Raw genomic sequence first — 19,048 nt, 5'->3', positions numbered from 1 at the left:
ATGATGTTAAATTTTATTCTGGACAATCTTGAAATATGTATGTAAATATGAGGAGAGTTTTCAATCTTGTACGACCTTGGAACTTTCTGTGACTAACAGTGCTGGTGAATAATTATGTACTATGCAAAAATACTTCTCATTGATTTTTAATCTGACAACTTTAACTTCAGTTGAATATGCTATTTTCTTGTACTAGAAGAGAAGCTCCCAGTATGCCTTCCTTCATACTACTCATTATTTTTTTCTACTTTATTATAGCCTTTTTATGCACTATTTCCTATGTAGGCAATCTTTTCAACCATTCTTCATGTACATTTTTTCATGCTCTTAATCACTACTGTTAGCTTTCTCTGAAGCTTTTCTGGCATATAGTTGGGAAGCTTGTGACCAAACATTCTTATCACATAAATCAGTATAGTATGCCACGTGCAACTGAGCAGAGAAAACATGTTCAATAAGAAGCGCATCATTTTGTCTCTAAGAAAAGCAAGGTACAGAAATCAGATCATTTGAAAGATGAAAAATAAGACTCAGCAATTGATATTGCTGCTTGGTGATAAGATTGATACTATGAATTGATTTGCTCTACTTGTTGCGTGGATAGAAAATGCCAGTTTTCAGGGCTGTGAGAAGGCAGAGAGATACCTTTCATACCCAAGATGTATAGAGTACAAAAGGTTAATGACAGGAAGGATGTATGAAATAGGTGATGTTCTTTTATGTGATTGAAGCTAAAAATATGAGAAGAGACTATTACTCACTAGCTTTTCTTGTTCTGATTCTAGATTTCATTTCTGGAAACTAACTTTTGTCTTTAGGACTTCAGATTTGTCCTCCTCAACCACAGAATGCACACAGTGCTGAAAGTTGATCCTAATGTTTGCTACAGCTGCAGTGGGACAGCATAGATTAGGAACATTTTACAACTGTCAATTAAAATAACTGTTCTTCTGAAGATACTTTTGTTGTTTGAGAGAGACCTCCTTTGTTGTGCTCTGAGGCTTTGCTCCCAGTGACATCCCTGATGACACAGAACACTATGTCTCCACATTATATTGTCTGTGAGTTTGTAATCATGGAATCTGAAAGTCCATGATCAGTAGGTTCACACCTCCAGGTCCCCAAACATACAATGATCAGATGAATGGTACTTTGAAAACTAATTCCCCTACATTCAGAGACTTCCGAGGCCTCATTTTATAAACTTCACTTTCTGAAAGGTTTATTTTTCTAAACTTTTCAGACGTAGCACACAAATAACTTTGATTTTAGCTATATATAATTAATTATTAATTGAACAACAAAAATGCTTAACTTCCTACTTTGGGCTGCCTTATACTATTTAAAGAAAATACTTCTGTGTAAGAGGAAAAAATATTTACTCCGAAATTAAAAACATGTTTCCACATGGGTGTTCCAAGGTTCTTGTGGGCTGGCAGTTATAGAAATATTTTGGCTAAAAATTACGCTGTAGCCTTCATGAGGTTTTAAAATTATTAAAATGTTTTAGCATTTTTCCATGTTTTAATATTTTTTATGCATAATTTTTCATTTTATTTTATGGCATTAATGTAGTTTTTTACAAAGTTTCCATTTGAAACAAAGTTTGAATATGTGAAAAGTTTACTACTACAGAATTGTTTTATAGATTTCTATACTAGTGAAATGTCTCAAATACACATGAATGTAAACAATAGCTAGAAATTACTCTAAGTTCTCTGAAGAAATTCTACTCCCATGAAAGACAAGAGTTTTACCACTGTCTTCAGTGAGTCCAAGAATTGACTTTATTATGAGTTTACATCCTTCTGTGTTACAGGACTGAAACAATCCTGATAAGCAGATAAGAACTGCAGTTAAGTATGAGAAATAGAAGTATGTTGCATAATATTTATTCAATGTTGTGTAATATTTATTAAATTAAGAAGAAAAATTAACTTAAGCACTTGCTTACATGGTTTGCTGACTTGTTTGTTTGAAAAAGTCAGCATGAAGTGTAACTGGGACAGGCCAAAAGAAAGCTAATGGACAGCAGCAGTCAATTTAGTGAGCTTCCTACAGCCGCATAACACTTGGCTCAGATCTCTTCTTCCCTCATGCTAGTCAGTTCCTCAGCTGAGCAATCAGTTCCTATGCTTTTTTTTCCTGCTAGAAATCCTGATTTAAAAAAAAATTTCCCATCTCCTTTTCCAGCTACCTCTTCAGTCTCTCTTCTTTATTTTCTTCCAGTTATTTAGTTCTTATTTTTGTTCTTCTGTCCTTCTAACATCACTCCTTGCTTATCAGTCATGACAGCTGAGGACTTAATGTCATTGTTTTTGAATCTACAGGGAAAATGGATAATTTATAAGCAAAAGCAATGATCCGGTTTTGTCCTGGGTTGAGTGAGTGGTGGAGTTTTTTGGTGACAGGGGAGGGGGCTATTGGGGCAGCCCCTGTGAGAAGCTTCTCGAAGCTCCCCCAGCTCCAAGTCAGCTCCACTTCTGTTTGGAAAATTGAGCCAATCAGCTGCGCCTCTGCGATAACATATTTAAGAAGGGACGTGGTGACAGGCAGTCAGACTTGTGAGGAGGAGTCGCTGCAGCTGCATGAACACCAAGGTCAGTGGAGGAACGGAGGAAGAAAGGAGGGGGGAGGTGTGCCGGAGCAGAGACCCCCCTGTATCCTGTGGTGAGACGGCAGGGCGCCCCCCCCCGCCACCCATGAAGATCTACGGTGGAGCAGACATTGATTTATGGCCTGTGGCTTCTGCTTAGTTGATCAAGGTTCTGTGCCCGAAGAAGGCTGGGGTCTCGTGGGAAAAGGTATCCCTGCTGCTGTAATTCAGCACTGGGAGGATTGCAGCATGCGGGGGAGTCCCACGCCGGAGCAGCTCGGGAAGGGCTGCAGCCGTGGGAGGGAATCCAGTCAGAGGAAGTTAGTGACCCATGACGGAGCAGTGTGGGGAACGCTGCAGCCCATGGGAGGAATTCAAGTCAGAGAAAGTTTGTGGAGGACTGTCTCCTGTGAGAGGGGGACCACGATGGAGCAGGAGGAACAAGTTTTGGACACTCCCCTCACTGAACATGAAGGAAGTGGCAGCACTGACTGCACCCCCCATTCCCTGCCCCTGCGCCACTGGGGGAGGAGGTAGAGATATCGGGAGCAGAACTGAGCCTGGGAAGAAGGGAGGGGTGGGGGGAAGGTGTTCTCAAGATGTGACAATGCTTCTCACTGTCCTACTCTGTTATGTGTTGTTAGTGTCTGTAATAAATGTATGTTCTTTTTTTCCTCCCCCTAATGAGTCTGACTTTTGCTCGTGATCATAAAAGGGGGATTTTTCCCCATCCCAGTCCTATCTTGAACCCCAGGCCTGGCTCTCTGTCCCTTCTCATTGCTGGAGGGGAAGGGAGAGAGAGCTGCTGCATTGTGGTTGGCTGCCAATCAGGCCTAAACCACAACAGGTTTACACTATGTATCCTCTTTCATCTGAAGTCTAATTACTTCTGTTCAGCAATTTGATGCTCTTTTGCCCTCTCAGCAGTTTCCTCAGTCCTCTGCCAGGACAGCTTGGAAAAGGAAAACAGAAGTGGATGGAGAGAGGAATGAGATTTAGATGGATACTATGTTTAGTAGAGGAATAGCATGTTGAAGTTTCTGGAAAAGAAAAAGAGCTGCATTTATAAGGAGAATGAACACTGACTATATTTTTTATGTTACAGGCAGGGATAGTGGTAACGTCCATCATTACAAGGTCTTCTTTACACTGCCTTACCAACTTTGACAGACTCCAGCCACCAAACAGAAACTCTATGGGACTATTTCATGCTTCATTTTTAGGAGCAGCTTCAAAACGGTTCAGGGTTTTGGTTTGTGGCTTTTTCTTTCCTTTTTTTTTTTTTTTTTCCTTTTTTTTTTTTTTTTTTTGGTTCCCATTGTTTGGTGGGGTTTTTATGTTTGTTTGTTTGTTTGCTTGTGTTTTTTTGTTGTTGTTGTTTTTTTGGTTTTTTTTGATGGAGGGGGACAGTAAGGCTTGATCTCTTTTAAAAAAACTTTGTCATCCATGATTTGCAGAGTGATCTTGAATTTCAGTCTTGGTTGGAATAGTCCTTGTCAGAGGCACACCAAGAATATATACCTTCTGTATGAATCTGGATGGGAATCAGACATGATAAATCATTGAAAATTTGCTTTTTTATCTCTCAGACAGCACTGAATTGTTGCAAATCTTGTCCACTCTATGAACCTCTAAATGGAAAGAGGGGTTGATGTCTTATGTGAGACTGAAACCAAGTAGGGACAATGTGGAGCAGAAGTTGTATACTACTAACATGTAAAGCTTCAGGTCATGGGCATCTCAAGTTGGGCACCTAAGATTTAGTGAAAAATTCAGACCCTAATTTCTTTGTGCATATAGAATGGTGATTACATAACAGCTTCTCACATTGTTGTTATAAATATTTATGAAGTGCATCAGATGCTAGAGTGACAAGCAAAATGCAAAAACTCCAGACGAAATTCACCATTTTGTTTCCAGTGTAGGATATGATCTGTGTACATACAAAAACACAGGGGCTGAGAAATACTACTAACCACGCAAGGAACAATATAGGAAAAGCAAAATACTGTTTATCAACTAAATTCCACTTAGTTTGTGTACCAAAAGAAGCAGATCCCTGTGGAGAATGTCTTTCCTTTTACTATCACAACATATATACCCCAAGGATTGAAGTAACAGAGGCTTTGGAGGTTTCCCCTATGCTTTGAACAAAAAAAAATAATGATGATGATTCAGATACTACTGATTGCAAGTATGTATTTTTTTCCAGCTGTTAACCTCTGTACTGGCAATCTATAATTCATGGGTCCCACTGAGGTTTTCTGGGCTAGATAGAATATAAGAGTATTGCATTCAAATTGGCTACAAAGTGTCAAATATTTTGTTCTGTCTTCTGCTGGCTACTGACAGTGAATCTGTGTGTTCACAAAGGCTTGTCTTTAAATCAACACTCCTGTACAATAATATTGCCCCAATGAGAGACTTTAATAATACAAGAAACCAGCACGTTTAAATACATAAAACCCACAGTAGGATAGAGAAACCACAACAACACAGCAGGCCCCTGCCAGAGCAAGAGTTACCGTACTGAGAGGAGGATCGAGGTGAATGAAGACTGCCATATAAATTCAGCATTTATTAGCTTGAGGAAATTATTTAGTACAGTTAAGGTTGCAAAATGAGAGAGAGAGAGCTGGTAAAACGGAGTTTCCAGGCTGAAATAATCCAGGACTCTTATCAGTTTGAAAATAATTTCTCAAGTCTGTCTCACTCTTGTTCTAATAAGCTAAGTCCTAATCAAAGGAATTATTTGTTTTGTAGATGTTGAAAGACTGGTTCTGGGGAAGTCAGCATTCACAGAAATGGTTAAAAATGGTATTAGGGTAGCAAATACTTTGCAATGTTTCATTTGCTGTTTATACACAGTAAAAAATGTCTTGTATTTCATACAACTTTCTCTGTTTCAAACCTAGATGTGAAGTTCTTTTCATTCCTCATCACTGTGTTAATAGAGCTAAACATTTCTCTGATGTGGCAAAGTATGCTGCACTGATGCCATGGACAACGTGAATTTCTTTGCAAACAAACTGTATGGTTAAACTGTACTTGCTTTTGACTGCACAATTGTTATACACTTATCAAGAGAAAGCTGAAGTATTTCAAAGATTTTAAACTCCTCTTTTGCACTTTACATGAAGTTATGTTCATATTTGTTAGAAAGACAATTGTAGAATATTTATGATTGTGTGGATGTTAGCAGGAGAGCCAGAAAAGGAGCCTCTTACTCAGAATTTAATTAATATTCTGCCTTAGTATCAGACACACTGGGCTGGTGGAAGTGATATATTTCAGATGAGAGGCACATTGTTTTGCATAACTGAATTCTGGTGAATAGTATCCACATTATCAAGACACTGGAGTATTTCAAATGATGAGTGAAATTATTCCATGATCTCTAATCCTACATGACAGGAATCAGATTTGTCTATATTTTCAGAAAAAAAAAATGGTAGAATCTCTGAAGATTTCAACAAAATTATTCCTATGTTTAGAGGTATACAAGTATCTTAGTCTTTGAAACACTGAAGAAAGTCTGTTTAAACCCTCTATTTTCATCTAAAAAGCATAAACAGAAAGTTGCAATTTCAAGTGGATGAAATAATCTTCGTTTTCTTATCCCAAATTGCCAAAACTACATGTAATTCACTTTGGCAAAAATTAAGTATTCTTTAGGTACACCTGCAAGTTATCCTTAGAAGTAAGTTAACATACAGAAATAGTCTGATAATCTTGTTCAGCCAAGGAAGATAAGAATTTTTTCAAATGACCTTTTCCAATGTATCTTTGAATCTTACCAGCTTTTTTTCTTCACAGTGAATTGTAGTTCCATAATCATTCTCGTTCTTTTTCTTATATCCTAAATTCTTATGTGTACCTAAATGTCTAGTTTCATACCTGTGTTAACCTCTTCTCTATGATTAAGCTTGTAGAAGCATATACAATGTGGTCTTTTTTCAAGTTTATCTAGAATATATTCAGTTTTGTCTCACTCTCAGTGGAACCCCACTCCTTTCTCTGTTCTTTATTTTCATTGACGTAAACATTTTGCTCTTAGTTGAGAATTACAAAACATATTAAAGTCTGACTTCTCTGCTTTCATCTCATGTTTTTTCAGGTTCTTATTCAGAAGTTTGGATCTGAAAACATTGTCCTTATTCATTCTTACATCCTTGGAGTACAAGTCAAAATTAAGCTGTTCACTTAAAGCAATTTCAAGCCTTCTTCTCTTTAAGGAATCAGAGTTCTCAGATCAAGCGGGTTCATAATCTAGTTTCCTGAATATATCAAATGGTCTTACTCAGTCGTTTTTGGTTCTCTTAATTTAAGCGTAAAAGAATTGATCATTCAATCTGTTGTTATATTCTATAACAATTTTTTCTATAAATATTTTATAAAATAGCAAACAAATCTAAACCAGCAGACTCACTGTTTGGTGGTTCAGGAATTTTTTGACGATGAAATCTGCTGCCTACTGCATTCACGAATATCTGGTTCTTCCCAGCACTAGTGGAAAACTATACTAGAATCACACAATTCTCAGTAGTAATCTTTCCTGTAATGCTGAAGATCTTTATCCATTTCTGATTCCCACCCTAGGTGACTGTAACAAGCTCCCACCATCATCATAGTAAAAAATTCCTTTCCATACTTATCCCAGGTATTACCTAAAGGTTCTGCTTATAGATGCGTCAGGAGACTGGAGACTGGATTTATGTGACTTAACTCTAAGTTCAATGATGTCACCAAAACTGGAGAAGATACTTCATGTGAAAATTTGTGTCAGTGTGAGGATTTTGCTGTCTGATTCTTTTTTTGTTAAAAAAATCAAAATATTTAGGTTTGAGCATGTCAAAATTTTCAACTAAAATAAAGTATCACTTTTTATTTCAGTCAACATTACTTATAAAATCACCTTGAAATCCCAAATACCATTTGTTGATCAGAAACTGCACTTCTCAGTGAGAGAGCTGTTCATCTGAAAAAATTTCCCTGTCTCTTCATCTTCACACTACTCTGTTTTCTTAGAATTAGTTTCACGATTCATGCTACAGCTGTGAAAAATGTTGATATCTAATATGGGCAGAATAAATATCTTTTATTATGTATTATTCTAAAGGTCTGCAGTGAAACTTGTACTCCATACCTTTAACATACACTGTCAGCAGTAGAGATCTGAGTCGTGAAAAATTTTACAATTCAGAAATACAAATCACAATTTCTACATTTTTACTGGGAAATGAAGGTATATATTTCTGCCTTTCTTCTCCCCTGTAGTGTTAGTTTTCTACTTCCTTCAGTTCTATCCAGTAGGTATAACGCAAGGGGAACAGTAGGAAAAAAAAAAAAAAAAAAAAAAAAAAAAAAAGACCTTGACCCTTTTTCTTATACTCACACCAATTTTTCAGAAGAGCTGATTGCTGGACTGGCAGTTCCTCTTCTTGAGCATCTTACTGTCCTTTGCAGGACATTTGAGTCTGCTTCATTCCTCTTGGATACAAGCTGTTCAATAATCTAAGATGTAAGTGTCAAGGGGCATGCATCCTTAACGTTACTTGTTTTAAAATAAACACTTACAGGTCACCCACTTGCTCTGTTTAGAGAATCTTCTCCTTTCCAGAACCGTTTTCTAGTGGAACTGCTTCTACAAAATAGTGTTCCCTGTTGATTGTGTGTTGTGTTTTCAGACAACAGAGCAAAGTGCCAGGTACACAAAAACAATGGGAGGGTGAGAGGCAAAAATAGTTTGGTGAAAACACTGAGTCACCAACATGACTAGGAGGAATATATTTCATGTTCCTGTTAAACAATTATTCTTCAAAGGTTGTGGCTAATGAGTCAAAATTTGTTTATGAACAGAATATATGCAGCTGAAAATACCTACCAGCTTCTATAGCTATGTATTCTTTCTCTAGAAAATGCCTTTTAAGTTATCTACAGAGAGAGAGCACTTCCTTTCAGGAAATATATGTTCTCACATACTAATTCTTAAGCAATGAGTAGAAACCAAAGATTCAGCAATATTCTCTCTAGAACTGATATAGTTTCAATCCTAATCAGGGACAATTGAAACACATTATCCTACCCTTTGTGGTGATAAAGAAACAAAAATAAAGAATGCATACATATTAAAGATATGTGCTAGAAAGTTTTTGTATGCTTAGACAAAAGCAGGTCATAACATTTTTTTCTCCCAGGAAAACTTCCAGAAAAGTTTGAGAGATGTGAGCACTCAAAGTATCCTTATGAACTCGGACATTTTACAAGCAGCCCCTCCTTCCTTTCTCTAAAAACCCCCTCCCCAAATCCAAGCTTCTTCTCTCCTCTCCCAGGGTATATACTCTACAAAGCCCAAACAAATACAGAAATTACCAGTGCATGTTAGGTTATGGCAAGATCAGTAGGTAGAGTTATTTCAACTGAAATATGTACTGGAAGATTTCAAACCAGAATTTTTTTTTTTTTTTTTTGGTCTTCAGAGTCTTCAGAAAGGGGACAGAAAGCACTGTAGCTCTGGTTTCCTTGGTGTGAGTTTAACAGAAAAGTTAACAATGAACTGACTCCATTTTCCCTCACAGAGAAGCAAAGGGGAACATCACAAAGACTGCCCATGCCTGTTCACAATAGTTTCCACTTTTTCTTTTTTTCTTTTTTTAAAAGAGAACCAGCCATCTCAATTCAAAATTGCAGAAAAAAATACCCTTTGTGCTATAATCAATCTATTTGATATGCACCCTGAAAAGGAAGGAAAAACTGTATAAAATCGAAAATCTATTGTTTTCAAAGCCTTCAGTGATATTAACAAGCATGAGGTGAACCTGGAGAAATCCTTTCCTATTACATTGGGACAGATATGTTTCTACAGAAATTTGAGGAGAAGCTCAGAAAGACTTGGAAAGGTCATTCTGAAAAGATTTTAAAAATCAGTTGTAACTTATTTCCTTGTGCCAGGAGTAAGTGTTCTACATTTGCTGCTAGATAACAGTGAAAGCAAGTTATGAGTTGCATTGATGGAATAGGTAACAGTTAATCTCAAGAAGTAATGCCATTTGATCCTCAGATTCAGTTACAACAGAGGAAGCTTGACAAAATGAAAGTTGTGAGAAAGGATATGTTCTCTGTTTATAACTACATCAGAGTGACAATCCTCAGGGAAGGAAAATAACAATTTAACTTAAAGGCCAGACATTAACACTGAAACAAATGAGTATAAAGTAGCATGACTACGTTTTCTGTGAACATTAGTTTCTGTTTGCAGATAGCCAAAATCAAATTGTTTAAAGATTGAGTTTTCCTGGTTAGTTTTGATGATAAGAGACTAGATCCTCTACCCTGGAAGGATATGTTTACCTTAGCACAAGTTATCAGCCTTCATGCAGAAATATCAGCTTCAGTGGTCTGTTATATGCAAAATGTCAGACTAAATAATTTGAATAATTCCTCTTACACTAAGGTGTAATGAATTCCTAAGAATGCACACACACTAAATTGGGAGTTAGGATTCTCATATACAAATTCCTCATAAATTACAAAGGTGGATTTTTAGTTGAAGTGATAAAGTTCTTAAATTGCATAAGGTAGATGAGATCCCCTGTGCCATCCTATGCAAGTTAAGTAATATAGTGTGTTCATTAATCTATGTCATAGGAGCATTGAACATACAACAGCTATCAGATTTTCTACATTTGATAGCATCTGAGGGGACACTGGTGAGGGGTAAAGACTTTGCTAGCACAAATTATGAGACTTTTACTGGTAGGTGAAGATACACCATAATAAATAGTGACTAAAACACTTAAATACGGGTTTCAGGTAAATAATGAAATGAATTGATTTATCTTTTGTGTAAGAACTTGGGAAAAGACTGGCAATGTTAGGTAAGTTTATCTTCTGTTGGTTTTCTCTGCTGAAGCACTTTTTGCATTCTCCTATGAAGTTTCAGTATCCCAATTGTTTATCCTTTGGAAAATCATCTCCTTAATATAGATTAGGTAGTTTTATCAGCATATGTAGTGTCACATGATTATTGCTGGTTGGACAGCCTTTCATATAGCTCCTTAATTTACTAAGAAGCATAAACAAATTGTAGCCTAGCTATCTTAAAATAATCCCATGTTGCTATGTGAAATCTAAGCCTAAGTGAAGCACTAATATGATGTGCGTAGTCTGGGTCATGCGATATGACTGTGTTCACCCAGCTCTGACACCTCCATTTCCTCTCTCACCAGATTTTTCTAGACCTAGCTAAGAGGTATTGTAAATATTTTTCATAAAGGGGTAAATTCTAATGAGAATCTTGCTATACAACAGAGTACCTGAAGTTCTGCTTATTTGAGAACCTGGGATAAATCCACTCTATTCCGTTAGAATGATAATGCACTGACTCAAGGTTTTCTTTTTCGGCTCTTAAAAACCAGAACATGTTTCAAATAAATTTCCAGTCATATTTTACAACAAAACATTGTGAGACCCTAGATAGCTCCACAGGAGCCTAAAGGTTTTACATGTGTGAAATCCGTGACCTTAAAAATTTGATAGTGTCCCTTTGATATTGGATAAACCTCAGGTCACTCAGCTTTAGATTAAGGATACATTTCTGAAATATTTACTACCAGTTGTAATGTTTATTATGGGTGTTGTTTCAGAGAAGTCAAGAAGTTTGATCCTTAGCACCCTTGGAGAAGTTGTGCAAGCACAGACATGGTCCTATACCCCCTTCCTGCCAGCTAGAATTTGCTTTTATCCTGTATTTAATTTGGAGGCATTTCAGACCTGTTCTAAACTTGGCTAGCTAACAACTAGAGAAGATAGCTAGCAACTAAATAAAATCGTATTTGAGCTAAGACATTGTGTGGTTACATTTATAATTTACAAGTTGCTCTTTAGGCTATAGTCAACTGTGAAATACCAAAACAGTTAAAGCTCACAAAAACAGGCTCAGATTCATCCAGTGAGACTGCCACAAGTAGTAAATGTTTGGGAGGATTAAAAATATAATATTATTTAAATAATATTTATCCATAGTTTCCAGTGGATTTCACCTCTCTCTTTGTGTCTGTGTTGTAATAGATTCTTACAGAAAAGTTGTTTGTTTTTTTTTTTTTTTTCACATTTATTCTTCAATGCAATACATTGCTTCCCTATTCTTGTGTTGCAAGTTCATACTTTTTGTTCCCAGTTTACGTCTCTATTTTTCTCCAGCATCCTTTTTCTTTCCTACATGATTTTTTTTTTTGTTGTTATTTCCCCATCACTCTTTTATTGTGTATATGATGTTAGCATGTTGCTCAGGTTCTCCTCGTGACTTCTTTGGAATGATCATGGCACGATCTTCCTCCTCTGTTCTGATCTGAATATAGCGTTGTCTCTGCATTACTTGTTCCACAATATCCACACTTGCTCACAGGTAAATAGCTAATGAACTTCACATCCGTTTGATAGATGAAAGGACTTAGTTGCCAGTTTTTTAAAAATTACACTGCTTTCCCGCTATCTTTCACACACCAAGTCTACTTAAAAAGGGAAAGACAGGGGGTTGTGATCATATTTTTGTTGTACTATTCCATTTCCAAGCACAATTCTGGCCAGAAGTGCTAGATGATCCCGAATTATAAATATGTGATAGTAAATAATATGCAACTAATACACACAGTCAGATGCCCTCTTTCACAATGGATATTACTGCTAGAAGGCCACTTATTTTATGTCCATGGAAAAACACAGCTACAAAGAATCTGAAATGCCAATCAGTTAATGTCCCTACTTAGACACTATGTAGTACAGCTGGATAATTCCTGTCTAGTATGTCTTTAATCTGTTTTAAAGTTTTCAGTAAAAATCTGGCTTGGGAGGGATGAACCAAAGACCAATTGTCCTTCAGTTTCACAGCCTGCTTTACTACCAGGTTTTATGATTCATAAACCTTTTCTCCTGAAAATTAAATCCTTTACTAGTTGTGAATATTAACTGATTGTTATGCTGCTTACAAACACGTTATAATTTGGGGAAATATTATGATGTCTTTTTCTGGATTGTTTTTTGGGTGTTGGTTCGTTTGTTTTTTTTTTTTTTTGTTTATTTGGTTGTTTGTTTTTAAACCAGGTAAATGCACTTTTAAAAAACTTTTTTCATAGTTCATGTTCGTTAAAGCTTATGTTCTTAATTTTGTCTCCTGGAGTGTCTCGGTTTTACTTACAGCATATTTTAGGAATGGCGTCCAAAACTGAACATTTTATCCTACCCATAAAAGCTTAATAAAGCTCTTACAAAGCTTTAGGAACCGGTAAGCATTTAAGAATGTTTACCTCCCATATGTAATATGTACCTCATCAAAATGATGTTTGCCTTTTTGTAATGGAATCTCCTTTATCATAAACTGAAGATGATAGATTTTCATCTCCATATCCTTCTCCAGAGTGCTACTGCCCAGCTAATCGTTCTGCATTTAGGCATTCGAATTTCTTTTCTGAATGCAATGCTATGTTCATGTCTTCCTTCAGATTTACTAATTCCATGTGTTTTCTCCAGTTTATCAAAATAATTTTGAATTGTCATTCTTCCTTGGAAACTCCTTACACCCCTTTCCATTCTGGTATCATCTGTTAATAGTTATATTTAATTTTCAATCACTAATGGAATTATTCAGTGGCATAATGGTCTTAACAGCTTTTTTAAAGCGTCTGCTTTCTATACACTCCAAGACTGACTGTCAACTATACTTTGAATATAGAGTTTGGGGTTTTTTACTCAGTTAAGCATCCACGTTCCAGAAATTAGATTTTTATTATATTTAAGTAGATTGCTTAGAAGAATGTTAAGGTGGATGGTGGCAAATAACCTGCTAATATCACCATCTATCATACTTTCCCCTTACTCAGAAGATAGTTACATTGTCAAAGAAATAAACTAGATTAGCTTATACTGTATTTTCTTGACATAGCTCTATTGGCCGTTTTTCTATCACCTTATTGACCTTCGGTTATTTACAAATTGATGAGTCACTTTTTTCAGTATCTTCCAGGCATAAGGTTCTTATAAAGCTACAGTGATGCTCACAGAGCTGACGGTGCCCACCGAGCGCACTCAGATGTATCTCCACAGCACACAGCTTTGTGCTCAACCATAGCCTCAACGTCAGCTGTGAGTGGCAACTTTTTCTATTCTGATGTTCTGAATGCTCTTTTGAAGATGTTACCTATTATTACTGACTTTGATCTCCTTATGCTAATAGTTCTGATCTTCTCAGCTTTTTGAGTACTCCTTTAGATTATCCTCCGAAGGGTGGAATGTTGTACAATGAAATCTGGATAACAGAAAACTGCTTTTAGCTGCTGTCAGTGTTTTCTGAAACGGCTGTAACAAAACATTTGCTCTTCCACTGATGACTGTTTCTAAATGCTTTTCTTTTACCATATCTTGTTATAATTCTTCCGCAGCTTCTTCCTCCATGGCAATATTTTCCCTCATAAATTTGGAAGTGGCTTGGAATTAATTCTGCAGGCAACTGAGGCAGCCACAGGGCACTCTGCGGGGCAAGGTTCATACTTCAGCAACGATACTATACTGTGTCTGACAGAAGGCCTCATCCTCAGACAATTTCAGACATTGGGAGCTCTCCCATTGAAGAGTTTAGATCACAAAGGGAGAGTTTCAATGTGCTGGCAGGCAAGACTCTCAGGAAAATCAATCTGAATGAATGAAAGGTATGCTTCAAAGGTGGGCATGTTAAAAATCAATGAACCCCCCAAATAGGCATAAAAATTGATCTTGCTTGTACTTAGTATACTTCTCTTTGAAAATAAAGTACATTAAATGAAGACCAGTTTAGGTTTCGATTCAGCTCTGCATAGAGTAGTTTAGCAACATTTAACACTTTAAGAATTGATTCAGATTTTCTGAGAATTACTGTAGTAAAAAGATTTATTATTTCTTCTCTTTGTGTCTTCAACACTAGGCACATCCCTGGTACTTTAAACAAAGAATGAAGAATACTCAATGGTTAACATTTGTATTTTCTGAGTTTTGTCTGCCTGGATTTATACGATAAAGGATTTTAGTAGTAGCATGAAAGCAACATGTTAGATTAAGTTTTGGGGTTTCTTATTTTTTTTTATTTATTTATTTTCTGTTGCTCACTGGAAAGTTGCAAAATCCTTTCTAAATCCTTTGTAAAGACCTAAAACAATCAAATGGGAGAAAAAAATGAAAAGCATTTATGCATGGAAGCTGATGTATTCCCCTTACAGTCACTGAATTCTTCCTGCATCAATCTGAAAAACTGGACTATCTCTGTGTCTCTGTAAGACCTAAGAGGCCCTTATCATCATTTGAAAGCAGTGCAGCAATCGTATTTACTGGACATTGTCTAAGCAAATGGATCAAAACCCAAAAGTTTTCTGTAGGTATGTACATTTTTAGCCATTTTCATTTTGGCTCACCTTCTACGGTAAGAGAAGTCGGGAGTAACTTTGCTGGCTTCCATTTCAGCAGATTAACTCGGATCTAGAAAAGCGTTTCTGAGAACAGAATTTGTCCTCTTGGCAATGGGCAAAAAGACAGTAAGCTTCTTGTGGGGACTGTGCAGCAGAGTTCCCAGGGATGAAGAGACTCAGCTGGACCCAGCCATATGGAAGAAACTATGGACTCCCTTGAGCATTTCCAAACTACACCTTGCTGAAGGCTTAGTCATTCCTGCTGGGGGTTGCCATCTATGAAAGACAAATCACTTTCGCCTATTACTGGGGTCTCGAGAGCTGTTATATATCGCACGGAACTGAATTAACAAGCAAGGAAAACGAAAACCAGTTAAAATTTCGTTAAGAGCTTGATGCGCTTTCCATTTTCCCAAGAATTCAGAAGATGCACTGACAATAAACAACACTTCAGGAAAATTTATCAGGAATATTGTGTGTATTTAGAATACAATTTTTTTGAAATGGAAGGTGTCTTCTAAACGAGCATGGCAGCATTGATGTTGCTACTCAACATATTTTAACGTACGGAATAACTCCCATTTTATTTCACTTTGGAAAATAATTAATGAGAGATTCTGGCGTGTTTCACACTACAACTGCAGCCGACAAGAAAACGCCAAGAAAACCCTTTTTCTCTCTCCGCAGCGACTGCTGCACAGGGCTGACAAGGCGACCCCCGGCGAGTCGCCCGAATTATTTACAAGCCCAGGAGGCGACGCCTCAGCCCCCTCCCTCCCCAGGCCAAACCGTGAGGGGCACGGCGGCGGACCCCGGCCGCGCTCCCTCCTCCCCCTTCTCCCTCGCGGGGCGCTTGACACCCGCAGGCCACGGCTGCCTCCGAAACTCCGCGCGAAAACTCCACGCCCCGCGAGGCGGGGGGGGAGGCGGGGGGGGGGGGGGGGAGAGACACGGGAGATGGGAGCTCCGCCGTGCTCCCGCGGGTGGGTGGTGGTGTGGGGGGAACCTGCCTCTCCCCACGCCGCCGCCGCCGCCTCCGCGCTGCCCCAACTTTCATTCATTGTTGGCGTCGCTGCGCGGCCCCCCCCGCCCCCCCCCCCGTCCGCGCTGGCCGGGCCGGGGGCCGGGGCGGGCGGCGGCGCAGCCAGTGAGCGCGGCGCGGGGCGCTGCGGGCGGGGCCGGGGAGGCGCGGCCCCACCGCCCCTATATAGGGCGGTGCGTGGGGCGCTCCCGGCTCCGGGGGAGCGGGGCGAAGGGCTCCGCGCCGGGCGAGGCGAGGCGGGCGGCGGCCGCCGCCGCGTGGGGAGCTCTCGGCGGGCGGGCGGGCGGGGGGGGGGGGTCGCACGGCGGCAGCGGCTCGGCTGGCGGCCGCGCTCGGGGAGCACTTTCCGCGGGCGGCGGCGGGCACCTTGCAGCGGGGAGGAGAGCCGGCCTGCGTGCGGCGGGGCCATCCTATTGTTCAAGCGGAGAGACTCGGGGTGCGAGGGAAGGAGCCAGCGTGTCGCCTCCTTTCTCCCCCTTCTCTCCCCCCCTCCCCTCCTCACCACCCCCCCCCCCCCCTCCGCCGTTTCCCTCCGTGCCGGAGGAGCGCCGCCGCCAGGGAGCCGAGGGCCGGGCCGGGCTGTTCGGCACCAGCACCGGCAGCTCAGGTGCACCGGCGGGATCGGGGAAAGGGGTGCAAACCCTTCCCGAGGCGCTTGTGCCTCGGCGGGCTCCGGGAGACGAGGAAAGTTGCTGCCTTTCCTGCAGCAACCCCAGGAGCTGCTGAACTGGCCTCACCTGGAAGGACTGAGCAGTTCCTACCTTTCCCATCAGGTGCCTTTTCCGCAGCAAAGCCACGGTAACTGGGAGACCGCGGGGAGCAGAATAACGCACCCCCCCACCCCTCCCGCTCTCGCCGCACATCGCTTGTTATCTGGTCTGTCTCGCCGTGCTCCCGGGATCACAGGAGGATCTATAGCTGTGATCTGTCACCGAGGAGAAGGAGGTCGTGGATGGACTCCCTTCCAGCAGGGCAACGAATCACTTCTCGAGCTGCTTATTATTATCGTGCTCTAGGACCAGCCCTTTCCTGCTAAACTTGGCTTGGGAGCTTACAGCAGGAGGGGGCGCGGGGGGTGGAAAGCCAAGCCCAACATCATCTTGTGTGTTTGACTTTTTTTTTTTTTTTTTTTTTTTTTCCCTCCTCCTTCCGCGAGACAGTTTGATGAATGCCTCCGAGAGGGGTATGATTTGCTGAGGCGCCTCTGGCAGGGCGGTGTGTGGTGCGCGGTGTCAACCCCGCCGCCGCCCCCCGTGGGGCTGTGAGCGGCCCGCGGCGGGGGACGCGCGTGGGAGCGGCCGCTGAGCTGCGCGGGCCGCCGCGGAGCAAGCGCACCTCTCGGGCGGACGGGGCTCCGCGGCCTCTAGCCGGGGGCTCGGAGGGGGAGTCCCAGCGTTGGAAGGGGCGAGGAGGAAGATAAGGAGCTGGCCCAACTCCGCCGTACCCTGAGCCCGTGGGTTTGCTTCGCCTTCGCAAGGAGCGTGTGAAGACGAGACCCAAGTGCCGCCTCCCCCCGGCACCCGACGGGCTAGCGAGGGAGGGCCCGGGCCCGGCCCCCCTCCCAGCGAAGTTGCCTTCAGCAGCGGATCGGTGCCACCCACCTCACCGCCGGGGTTGTTTTCTTGGCTCGGCTTTGGATAGAAAGGACTTGGCTTTCTCCGCACCCTGAAAGTTGCCCGAGCGCTCCCCGCGGCGAGGAGGAGGGCGGCGCGCCCCGCGCCTCCCCGGGGCCGAGGCCGGCGGGCCCCGGCCGGGCGGCAGCGGGCGGTGATGATGTGCGGCTGGGGGAAGCTCACCCTGTCCCTGGGGCTGCTGCTGGCGATGGCGGGCGAGGTGGCGCCGCAGCCGTGCCCGGCGCAGTGCTCCTGCTCCGGGAGCACCGTGGACTGTCACGGGCTGGCGCTGCGCGGCGTCCCGAGGAACATCCCCCGCAACACCGAGAGGCTGTAAGTAACCCGGCTGGGGCGGCTCCCGGCTCCCTTCAGGGCTCCCGCCGGCTGGCGGGGCAAAGGTGGACACCGGAGCCGGCCCGGTTTGGGATCCCGGCGCCTTTTTTTTTTTGGGGGGGGGGGGGGGGATGTGTGCGGTGTTTCCGTTCCCTTCCCTGGTTGCTGGCGGTGCCCGTTTCACGGCGATGCGCGGGGACACGGGAGAGGTGGACGCCGCTCCCCGGCCGCTGCCTTTCATCCCGGGAAGCCGCGGCGAGGAGCGCGGTTCCCGCCGCCGCGGGGAGCGGGGGGGGCGGCGGGGCGGGCACCCTGGCGGCCCGGGGGGCGCCCGGAGGCGGCGGCGGAGCGGCCTCTCCCCCCGCCGGCGCCCATTTCCCGGCAAACTTCGCTACGGCAGCTGGCTTTCCCCCGAGGCGCCGGGCAAGAGCCGGGCCGCGGCGCTCCGCGGGCGCGGGCAGGCCCCGGGGCGGGCGGTGGAGCTCCGCGGGCGCGCAGCGCTCGCTCCCGTCCCGCCGGCGGCGGGAGCCGCGGTGGTTCCGCGCGGGGCCGCGCTGCCGACCTGCCCCGGAGCCCGCCGGGCTCTGCCCCGGGGTGGGCGCGCATCTGCCTCGGGGGGAGGGCACGCTGGGGTCTTCCAGCCTCTGTCCCGCTCGCACGCCCCGAAGTTGTACCCCAATTGTGATCCCTCCCCCCCCACCCGCTTGGTGAGACCGTTCGCGTACCGTCCGGCGAGGGTATTTTCCAGTCTGGCGAGAGAACAAGCATGCGGTCAGTTATTTATCATATCAGGCAGCCTTTCAGAAGGGTGTAAGGAGTGGAAGAGGTGAGCACGTTATTTCTTACTCTCCGATAAGCCCTTTAAACGTTGGCAGATGAGCACACATCTCGAGTGATGAATTTCGCTCAAGAAGAATATCAGGGACACGTTTCTGCTGAGACTTGTGCAGTTTCCTTACAGCGGTGTTTTGGCCACATGTTGTATAAACATACACACAAAAAGAGATTTTTTTTTTTTTCATTTTTTTTTTCC

At 42.5% G+C, this 19,048-nt stretch overlaps 1 protein-coding gene across 18 annotated transcripts in view; it reads left to right on the top strand.

The window, feature by feature from the left end:
• The first annotated feature begins 16,369 nt into the window (after nucleotides 1-16,369).
• SLIT2 (slit guidance ligand 2) overlaps nucleotides 16,370-19,048 on the top strand; it is a 262,325-nt gene continuing 259,646 nt past the window's right edge. For all 18 annotated transcript variants that reach the window (XM_042807975.1, XM_042807973.1, XM_042807969.1 and 15 more), the window contains exon 1: nucleotides 16,370-18,015. In XM_042807975.1, coding sequence (XP_042663909.1) covers nucleotides 17,840-18,015 — 176 coding nt within the window. In that variant the 5' untranslated portion in view covers nucleotides 16,370-17,839. The remainder of the gene's footprint in view (nucleotides 18,016-19,048) is intronic.

Source organism: Tyto alba, unplaced genomic scaffold, assembly GCF_018691265.1.
Source record: "Tyto alba isolate M040663 unplaced genomic scaffold, T.alba_DEE_v4.0 Super-Scaffold_6, whole genome shotgun sequence".
NCBI classification, from domain to species: domain Eukaryota; kingdom Metazoa; phylum Chordata; class Aves; order Strigiformes; family Tytonidae; genus Tyto; species Tyto alba.
The sequence above is the reverse complement of the archived record's forward strand: the minus strand, read 5'-3'. Positions and strand labels throughout refer to the sequence as shown.